Source organism: Mus pahari, chromosome 6 (genome assembly GCF_900095145.1).
Source record: "Mus pahari chromosome 6, PAHARI_EIJ_v1.1, whole genome shotgun sequence".
NCBI classification, from domain to species: Eukaryota; Metazoa; Chordata; class Mammalia; order Rodentia; family Muridae; genus Mus; species Mus pahari.
The window spans coordinates 85649430-85660120 of record NC_034595.1 but is presented as its reverse complement, the minus strand read 5'-3'; the positions used below and the strand labels follow the sequence as shown (position 1 = coordinate 85660120).

At 54.3% G+C, this 10691-nt stretch overlaps 1 protein-coding gene across 1 annotated transcript in view; it reads left to right on the top strand.

The window, feature by feature from the left end:
* Positions 1-598: 598 nt before the first annotated feature.
* Man1c1 (mannosidase alpha class 1C member 1) overlaps positions 599-10691 on the top strand; it is a 142703-nt gene continuing 132610 nt past the window's right edge. The window contains exon 1 of the mRNA XM_021200031.2: positions 599-1914. Within this exon, the coding sequence (XP_021055690.1) occupies positions 1390-1914 (525 nt within the window). The 5' untranslated portion in view covers positions 599-1389. The remainder of the gene's footprint in view (positions 1915-10691) is intronic.

Below are 10691 nucleotides of genomic sequence, written 5' to 3'. Positions count from 1 at the left end.
GGGTTTGGTCCAGCCATCCCCATTCCCCCGCCCCCCCAAGAGCGAAACAGCTGTACTACCGCGGCTGGTCTGAGCTCTGAGCATCCCTGGCTACCAACAACCTGGCAATCCCCGGCTGGTGCTGAGAAGTGACAGGGTCGCCCAAAGATGGGCAGCGCCTTCCAGAACAACCTGGTCTCCTGGTCCTTCCGGGGGAGACCGAAACACAGAGCGGCGCTAGGCGGAGGTGGGCGGTGGAGGGGGCGTCTCGGTCTTTCGGAGTCCAGCGAACGCTGGGCAGAAACCAATGGGTGACTGTGGCCCATCGGGGATCCCTCGGAAGCAGCCAATGACCTCGCTCCGCTCTGCACCCCGCCCTCTCCACAGCGCGCAGCTGGACCATTGGAGCTAGCAGGATGGGGGAGCGCAGCGCCAGCTTTGGGAGCGGGAGGCGTGGCCCAGACTCTGACCCGCCCATCTCTCCCGGCTAGGTTTCCCATTGGCCGGACTGCGGTGCCGCGGCGGGCGGAGAGGAGGGGCGCGAGGCGCGCTGTGGGCGTGGCCTGAGGGCGTGGCTGGCGGGGGGCGGGGCAGCGGCGCTGTCGCAGTGAGAGCCGGAGCGGCGGCGGCCGGTCTGGAGCTGCGGCGGGCGAGCCTGCGCGGCCAGCGGAGCCGCGGGGCCGGGAACAGGTGATCGCAGCAGGAGACCCGCGCCCACCGGAGTTGCGGCGCCCGAGCCAGGGCTTCCGGGCTCAGCGGCAGGCCCAGGTTTGACAGAGGCCAGCTGCAGGCTTCGCACGCGCTTCCCGGGTATCCCTCTCCCCGCGCGAGCATCTGAAGCCCCTGGGTCCCGCGCAGCCTCGGGAGCGGCAGCCGCGCGCGGCGGAGCAAAGTTGTGAACGTGTCCCGATCGCCGGGCCCTGCGCCGTCACCACCGACTGGGTGTCCGCTCTAGGAGCGGCGCTCGCCCTGCAGCCCTAGGGGTTCCCTTTGCAAACTGCTCCAGAGGCTGAAACTTCGGGTGCCGGCGGGTCGGGGCCTGCGTCCTGCGCACCCTCCGCGAGGGCGTCGCGGGCGGCATGTGACCACTCCGGTGCGGGAAGGCGCGGGAGGGCGCGGGCTCCGTGGACCAGGCGGAGGGCAGGCTGCGGCGCACGGCGGGCCCGGGCTTCAGCCGAGCAGCCCCCCTCGCCCGGGCCCCGCCGAGGCCGCCGCGCCCCCGCCCCCGCGCGGGAGGATTCGCTCCAAACTCCCTGAACTTCGGGCGGGTCCCGAAGCGGCGGCCTCGAGGTGCGCAGCCTTGCTCGGGGACCCCAGCTACTTCACCCTTGTTCCCCACCCTTGAGGACTCTGAGGACTCCCAGGGGCCCCGGGCGGAGCTGACAGCCCCCTGCTGCTGGCCGCGCCGCGATGCTGGTGAGGAAAGTGCCGGGTTTCGTCCCGGCCTCGCCGTGGGGGCTGCGGCTGCCGCAGAAGTTCCTTTTTCTGCTCTTCCTCTCGGGCCTCGTCACCCTGTGCTTCGGCGCCCTGTTCCTGCTGCCCCACTCCTCTCGCCTCAAGCGCCTCTTCTCGGCCTCGCGGACCCAACAGCCGGGCCTGGAGGTGATGGCCGAAATCGCCGGTCACCACTCGGTGTCAGAGCAAGAGCCGCCTCCCAACCCTGCCCCTGCGGCTCCGGCCCCGGGTGAGGACGATCCCAGCCGCCTGGTCGGTGTCCTCCGTAGGAAAGGGTGGCTGCGGCGAACCCGCCCCACCGGGCCCCGAGAGGAAGGCAACAGGGTTGCAGCCCTCAGGCCGCAGGAAGAGAGCGTCCGGTTCAGTTTCGACTACAATGGTTTCCGCAGCCGGCTTCGACACCCGGTCTTGGGGACAAGGACCGATGAGAGTAAGGAGTCCCAGAGTCTGGTGCGAGCTCAGCGAGAGAAAATCAAAGAGGTAAGCACCCCTCCTCCCCCAACACACACCTCCCGCCAAGACTTCTAGCTGCAAGCGATTCCCCATCTTCTTGCCCTCTCCTGGCTCCTGGTCTACCCGAGACCCTTCAGGCACGCCGCAGCACCGCCCCTCAATCCAAAGTTACTCTCCTTGCTTGGTGCCTACTTTAGGATAACTAGGCTAATTCATGGCTCCTACCAACCTCCAGGTGAATTTCCCCCACCCCTTTAAGTTCCCAGCCCTGGTGGGCTCCAGGCTTTCCCTGATGGGTTGCTAGTAGGAGTGGATTCTAGGTCCTTAGTTGTCGTGTGTACAGGAGGGAGCCACTAGAAGCCCTCTCCCTCCCTGTGTGCCTTTTAAGTCTTGACTTCTAAGCTCCAGCAGGCCATGGAAAACCCAAGCCATGTGAGGTATTTGGGGTCCTGTTTTGTAATCTCTCGGCGTCTTGCAGACCAGAGGTCTCGAGCATTCCTGCTAACTGCTTCTATCGAGCGTTGCCACAATTGTACATAATTGCATGTGAAAGACGAAGGAGTGATCAATAAAACAGTGGTAATGTTACAGAAGCTCCGAGGTTATTGGCTTAATGAGGCGGGTCTTGGACTGGTTCCCCGTAAGGAGTGGGCCGCAGAGGGATTTAGAGGGATCACTTAGACTTGAGTCACAGTCTTAGTTTTAAGACATCAAAAACAAACACGGCTTGGAACTGGCTTGCGGACAATCGCTGGTACCTGAGTGTTCTGCCCCACCCCAGCTAAGAGTGGTCTGTGTGAGCTGCGTGGCCAACATAGCAGCGGGAGCTGCAGTGACACCCCCAGGCCACAAGGGGGCTGTGAGCAAGCCCTGGGCCAGGGTCTCTTCCCTGGAAAGGAGAGAATGGCTTTTTCCTTTCCTGGGGATCCAGGAGAGCATTGCTTCAGTCTGGACCTCTTGAGTTTACTGCAGGACGTCAGCGGGGCTGTTTCCATTTCTAGAGAGAGTAGGCAGCACCCTTAGGGTCTCTGCTGCCAAGATGGTCCAGAGCCATCGGAGGACTTGGCTACCCTCTTCCACTGTCCTTTCTCCCAGTATCTACCTCATCACCGGTTATCACAGCCGTCGGTACCCGCAAGGTGCTGTGCTGAGCCCTGTTTGAGATTCTTTATAAGCAATCACAGGTCATGTGGGAACCACACATGAGCGAAGTCCTTGTTGTGTGAGTGCTTGTGTGCGCACACGCGAGCGACTTCAAGTCCACAATTTTCACTCAACTCTCAAAGGTTAATCAAAGACTAGAATTTATAAGAGTTACTCGAGAGCCATCCCCTCTGCCCTTTCTGTTAAGGGGCTTCTTCTGTTCCGTTCACCTGGGCCCCCTGCCTCTCCCTTTCCTGAAACTGTCTCTTAGCACAGCCCCTCTTTCCCACTCTTCCAAACCTCCTTGGTGGGCCACAGCCCCCCAGTGAAATCACACATACACCTCGTGCATGCCGTCTCTCATGGGATGCCTAGAGCTGCCAAGAAATTGTCAAAAAGATCTCCAAAAGCATTGGGAATTCTCCGGAGTGGGAGAGGTAGAAGGAGCTACTTCTGAAAGTCTGGGCTAGAGCCTTTTGAGAGCCTCCCTGGTAGGGCATGGCCGGGGGGGGGGGGTGGTGGTGGTAAGCATGGGGGATGGGGGACATGGTAGGCTGGCTCCTGGAGGGGATCTTGGACCTGTCCATGCAGAGACAGCCTTTGTGACTAGCAGATGTTGGTGTTCCCCACTTGCTGCAGTGGCTGGGGCTGGCAGGAGGTGTGAGCACTGTAGGCTGTGCAGGTGGGCATGGCTGGGGCTGGCAGGAGGTGTGAGCACTGTAGGCTGTGCAGATGGGTGTGAGTGGGAAGAGGGCCCCATGGTACCAGGTATCTGGCTGTATGATGTGTCATCCTCTCCTTACACCTCTGGTTGTAGCTAGAGGAGGCTTGTGGTTCCTTGAACCTGCTGTTCTACAGCCTCCTTATTCTGTCTGCAGACTTCAAGCTCCTCAGAGAGGTAGGCTCAGGGCTATATTCACAGTTACATTTGGGGACCTGTGGTCTTCTCAGGCTCCTTGACTTTGAACCCTGCCCCATGTCCCCATCCTGAAAATGGTGACTTAGAAGGTAAGACACAGTGACTGTCTTTGTTGTCCCATCAGAGGAGGGCATTCCACTGGAGGTATCTACCCACGCGTCTCCTTCAGTTTCTCTCTGTGTCACCCCTAGGGGTGGGTCATTTTTAAAAGGTGCCTGTTTTCCAAAAAGGGACCATGACATTTGTCTCTGGTTTGTTTATCTCCAGACACAGATTGATTAGACCCAAGGAGAAGTGGAGAGCTAGCATCAGATAAAAAGAGACCTGTTCTTATAAGATGAGGTTTTTGAGAGTGGAAGTAAGTATGAGGACAGAATCAGAGAGAGTGACGGATGAGAGTGGACGGAAGCCACACAGACACTCTGGCTCAGGAGCAAGTAAATGTCTTTGTGAACATTCTGCTGTGAGAGATGGATGTGGCTGCTGATAAGATGGGTCGAGGTCACAGCTTCTGGTTAAACACGTGTCAGGACGTACTTTATCACTTCCTCACCCTGGGTTTGAAACCGTAGGTGTTGGAGATGGGGGCGGGGACCAAGAGAACCCAGGTTGGCATCTTAGCTCAGCTGTCAACTGTCTGTCTTTGGGTAAGCCATGCCCCTTCCTGCAGGACTGGATGAAGAAGAGGTCATAGGTTGTCGGTGGACGAGGGTCTAGCTTTGGCCCCTCTGTAGACTTCTAAGCCAGTGAGGGAGGTCTTAGCATTGACCTTTCTCTTTTCTTGTACCTCTTGGTCCCATGCGGTCTAGTGGAATCATGTGGTAATGGTTTTGATGGCGGTGACGTTGTATCCCTGGCTTGTACCCATGAATAGCTATCTAAATGTCCATTAATCTAGTTATCCCCAGCACTCGGATTTCACTTGGGGGAGATGGGGTTGAGTGACTTGCAGCTTGGGCTTGAGAAGGGTAAAGATGGCCAGAATGCATAACACAGCTCCGAGGACCATATAAACCCACAGGGGATGCTTTCCGGCACTGTGGCATGATGTCACCTACACAGGTGTTGGGATTCATTCGTAGCTGTCCTGGGACATGTGCAGCCCGAGGGCTGCAGGCTGGACATGTTTGATAGGGAATGGGAGTCATTGTCCGTTGGTGGATGGTCTGTGGATTCAAATTCAGGCTTTTCCCAACAAGAGTTGGAAATGGGGCAGTCCGTTAGGTCACATCGCAGGGAAATCATGTTTTGTTCTCGCGATGGTAGGTGGCTGATCTGAAAACCCTGGTGGGTCTCTCCCAATGAAGGGGGCCTTTGTCAGAGGCAGTGGGCAGTCCGGAGCCACGGTGCTGGACACTGGTGTTGGGTGTCCTAGCTTATTTGTTACTTTTGAAAACAATTCCAGGAAGGGTCGTCTCTTTTGGTTTCTCTTGCCAGAGAAGAGCTTGGATTGAATTTCTGCACCCTTGACCAGTTAGCCCCAGACTCTCACGTGTCGCCTCACAGCAGTCTTGGAAAGATTCCATCCTGGGTTCAACTCTGACCGTGGCCTGGATCTTGGTCTCAATGCGGTAAAGCCAATGATCAGGACTCAGGGGCACTCTTCTCTCCCCCGTGCCCCCGCGCCCATGTTTACCTCTGTGTTTATGGATCTGCCCTAGTCCCTAGGATCTGGTGGGACATTTAGTTGGCCCAGCTACTTGAATATTGATCCAGCTTTACGAAAGATCTGCATATTGGGCTGGGGGGAAATCTGTCAGCTGGTGAAGTGCTTGAGGAGCTGAGTTTGAGCCTCAGAAGCCATGTGAGGAGGCAGAGCTTGGTGACATGTCCTTATCTCGGTCATGGGGAGGTAGAGAAAGATGGATCTTCAGAATTTACTGAACAGTGAGCCTGGTCTACTGGGCAATGAAGAGACCCATTGGTTTTTCTTAAAGATTTTTGTTTTTTAAGATTTATTTATTTATTTTATGTAAGTACACTGTAGCTGTCTTCAGACACACCAGAAGAGGGCATCCGATCTCATTACAGATGGTTGTTAGCCACCATGTGCTTGCTGTGATTTGAACTCTGGACAAGAAGAGCAGTCAGTGCTCTTAACCACTGAGCCATCTCTCCAGCCCCCCATTGGTTTTTCTTAACAGGGTATCTCTGTGTAGCCCTGGCTGTCCTGGAACTCACCCTATAGACCAGGCTGGCCTTGAACTCATAGAGATGAGCCTTCCTGTGGCTTCCAAGTGCAGGGATTAAAGGCGTGCACCACCACTGCCTGGCTAAGAGACCCATCTTTAAGAAATAGAAAACAAAACAAAACAAAAACCCAGCCACGTTAAGTCAGCTGTTGCTAAGTGGATGCCCTGATTTTGATCCCTGAGACTCACGTGGTGGAAGGAGAGAACTGTTTCTAAATGTTATCCCTGACCTCCGCTGACAAACTGAGGTGCTATGGCACGTGCCTTGCATCCCTCCCCATAGGCAAAAGAAGTTGCTATTTTTTTAAAAAAGAATTATTTATTTATTTTATGTGTATCTGTCTTTAGACACACCAGAAGAGGGCATCGGATCCCATTACAGATGGTTGTGAGCCACCATGTGGTTGCTGAGAATTGAACTCAGGACCTCTGCAAGAGCAGAATCCAGTGCTCTTAACCGCTGAGCCATCTCTCCAGCCCCTGCTGTTCTTTTTTGAATTTTTATTTATTTATGAAGAGTTCTTTGTGTATATACGGTACATGCCAGAAGAGGGCATCAGACCCCATTACAAATGGTTGTGAGCCACTGTGTGGTTGCTGGGATTTGAACTCAGGACCTCTGGAAGAGCAGAATCCAGTGCTCTTAACCGCTGAGCCATCTCTCCAGGCCCCAAGAATTGCTGTTCTTAGAAGAAAAGCAAACGCAAGATGGGTAGCACAGACCACCTGAGATTGACCTCTGGTCTCCATACACATACATACATGCATACAACATCCCGCCTCCTAACATGCACCACACATGTGTGAACATATAAAAATATCTGCAAATGAACAGTTGAGGCTGCTAATAGTTGAGGCTGAATCTTTGCCCCAAGAGTACCTGGGGTTTCCGAGGTGGGGGTAGGGAGGTGTCTCCAGTCATGTTTAAGGACTGAACAGCTCTACCCAAGAGATTGGCTAGACAGAGCAGTAATTTTCCAAGGCTAAGTTGAAGGGGCGGAGCTCCTGTGAGTGAACTCTTTCCTGCCTGGGTAGCAGGCACCTGAAGGATCCCTTTAATTATCCCAAAGTGCCTTTGGCTTGGCAGGACGTATCCATGGGTCTACCCTTGAGGCCTGCCACCTCAGGCCTCCAGGGTACTGCTGACTGTGACAGGCGATGGTGTCATCTTGTCGAGTGATCTCTGCTCCTCGTTAGCAGGCTGGTTCATTAGTCATGTGTAGTTTCTCTGTATCTTTGATTTATCATCCCTGGTACCGGGGACAGGTAGGAGAATTAAAAGGCCCTGTGTTCTTTGTAGCATGTGAATATTGGAGCCTGAGAGATGCACAGGATAATTAATATTAGGAATGGCGCTGATCGAAACAGCTCTGCCTGGGTCGAAGAGCTGGCTTGCAGACCACTGAAGACCCTTTCAGACTTTCCTGCTCCTCCGTTTCCTTCCTGCCTAGCTGTGTAGTTCATTCACGTAGATGGAGACAGGCTGTAATAACTGGACACATCCCTCAGGAGACTTGTGTCCTGAGCACAGCCACACCCTTCCGATCCCTCCTTAGAACCTATCGATTTGGTTCCTCACCCATCAGCCACCACTAACCCCTGCAGATTGCTGGCTCTCAACTTTCTCTCTGGGTTGCCAGCCTTTTGGGGGACTGGGCATTAGAGAGGTGATTGCTTCCTGGGCCTGGCATCCTTCAGTCCGTCGTTAGTGTTAGGTAAGAAACAAATAAAAGGATGCCTGTAAAGAAATCAGCTGTTTATTTCACAGTCAAGTTAGCAGGGGGCGGGGTGAGAATATAGATTCCCTGAGGTGTTCAGAGTGACTGATTTACATCCGTGTTCACAAGATGCCTTTTTTCCAGCATTCCCGCAAGACCGATCCATTACGCCACCAAAAATAAATATTGTGATATATATTAGGCCTTGCTCAGAGGGTCTTTACATCTTTTCTCTTATTGGAAAAAATAAATCAGGCTCGTAGATGGCATACCTGGCACAGAGAAGCTGCTTGGTGATCTTGGTGGGCACTGGGCCGTGTGAGTGGCGGCGCTTGGCCTCTGGGACCTCGGCAGTCTGCATCCCGAGTTGAGCACAGGGTAGGGGATGGATCAGGAACGTTAGCAAACTCTGCTGCCTGTTATGTGTCTGTTGGCCACACCGGCGGTGGCAGCTTAGCCGTGAAATGGTGAATTTGGGATACAAGATAGTTGTTGTCTTGAATAAAATCATGGTTTATTACACATTTGACAGACAGGGAGCACATGTGGAGTGTGGCAGAGTGTCATGAGGGGGGAGGGTGTGTGTGTGTGTGTGTGTGTGTGTGTGTGTGTGTGTGTGTGTGGTTGATGGGGTGAAGGGGGTCAATGTTACTACAGCTCAGCATGCCTGTCATTCAGAAACACCAGGCTCGTTCAGACAGCAGTGGCTCCTGCTCTTCCACCAGCCTCGGGCAGGGGGTTCACTCACCAAGGTTTCCCTAACCGGGGGGAAAAAACAATACATTTTGGGGCTCTGTGTTTCCATTGCTGATAATGGAGACTCCTCAAAGGAATTTTGACCACCAGAAGACCCTAGTTCCACCTCCCTCTTCCTTTTCCATGTCTCTTCTCTCTGCGACTAGTTAGCACCCAGCCTAGGCATAGATCTTGTTGTCCTCCTGGACAGGGTTTCTCTGTGTAGCCCTGGCTGTCCTGGAACTCACTTTGTAGACCAGGCTGGCCTCAAACTTGGATCCGCCTGCCTCTGCCTCCCAAGTGCTGGGATTACAGGCGTGCGCCACCACGGTCCAGCAGATCTTGTTTTCTATGCAGGCAAGATCTCATCAGCCCCGTTTCTGCGTCCCTACCTTTCAAAAGAGCTATAGCCACAAGGACCGTGGCCACACACCTCAGTGGGGTGGCGCAGCTACAGGTGTTGGCTGCCTCTCTAGAAGGTTTGTTTTCTGAGATTTGGGTTGAGAGCCTCCCCCGCACCCCAATCCGGGAGGCAGGTGTTCAACCCGTGCTTCCTCATACTGGGGTCTGGCCATCTCTCATCTTGGCAATGACGTTTTTGACTGAAGCTGGAGTAGCTGGCCGCAGGATTAGTCTGTGTAAACTGTTGTGAGGCAAATTTGTGGTCCCTCCCCCCAGATTTAAAAAGTATATATGTACATGTGTGCCTGCGTGAGTTTATGTGCATACACGTGTCCTTGGTGGGGCGCTGGAGCCCCTGGGGCGGAGGTTACTTGCATGTGGTAGCAAGCTGCCGGGTGTGGATACTGGGAACCAAGCTTGGTCCCTCTACATGAACAGTGAGTGCTCGCGGCCTCTATGCCATCTCTCCACCTCCTAGGTGAAGGGACAACAGCCTGGCTTTTGTCTGGCATGTTCTGGGTCTGCTCCTTCCTGGTGAGCATCCACTAAATAGCAGCCATTTTCCAGCCCACACATCATAGGGGCTCGCTCTTTCCCTCCTCACCTTCCACCTCAGTCACTCTCCACAGCACCTGCCAAACATGAGTCATTCTTGCACCTCAGTGGCCTCCATGCATGCCGCTGCGCAGTGCCACTGTACGCTGAAGGGCCCAGGACTCTCACGTGTCATCGCTGGTCCTGTGTGTTCTCTCATTTTCCACAGCTTCATGGTGTAGGTGTTATTTAGGTAAGTATGGTTTATATATAGTGAAATGCATAGACCCCCTTCCCCCCCAGGGGTTGGGGGTTTAAGACAGGTCTGTCTGTCTGTCTGTCTGTCTGTCACTGGCGAGGACTCCAGTTCCATGTTAGGGGAATAAGAGCTGGTGGCTCTTGTTTTGTTTTTTTAAGACAGGGTTTCTCTGTGTAGCCCTGGCTGTCCTAGAACTCACCTTGTAGATCAGGTTGGCCTCAGACTCAGAAATCCACCTGCCTCTGCGTCTGCCTCTCAGGCTCAGTCTTAAAGATGTGCACCAGGACTGCCTGGCATACGCTGCCCTCTTCTTCCTTCTCCTTCTCCTCTCCTTCTTCAATATTTTCTTTATCTATATTTCAAATTTTATCCCCTTTTCCTGGTTTCCCCTCTGAAAACTCCCTATCCTATCCCCCTCCCCCTGCTCACCAACCCACCCACTCCTGCTTCCCTGCCCTGGCATCCCCTACAGTGGGGCATCAAGCCTTCTCAGGACCAAGGGCTTCTCCTCCCATTGATGCCCGACAAGGCCATCCTCTGCTACATGTGCAGCTGGAGCCATGGGTCCTTCCATGTGTTTTCTTTGGTTGGTGGTTTAGTCTCTGGGAGTTCTGGGGGTACTGGTTGGTTCATATCGTTGTTCCTCCTATGGGGCTGCAAGCTCCTTCAGCTCCTTCGGTCCTTTCTCTAGCTCCTCCTTTGGGGACCCTGTGCTCAGTCCAGTGGTTTGACTTATTCTCAAGAGAAAAGCATTTGTCTGGTTTCATCACGACAGTGTCAGTCATAGCTTTCTAGTGAATACCTTTTATCAGGTCAAATAATTTCCCTACTATTCCTAGTGTGCTGAGAGGGTCTCCCTCTCCCTCTCCCTCTCCCTCTCCCTCTCCCTCTCCCTCTCCCTC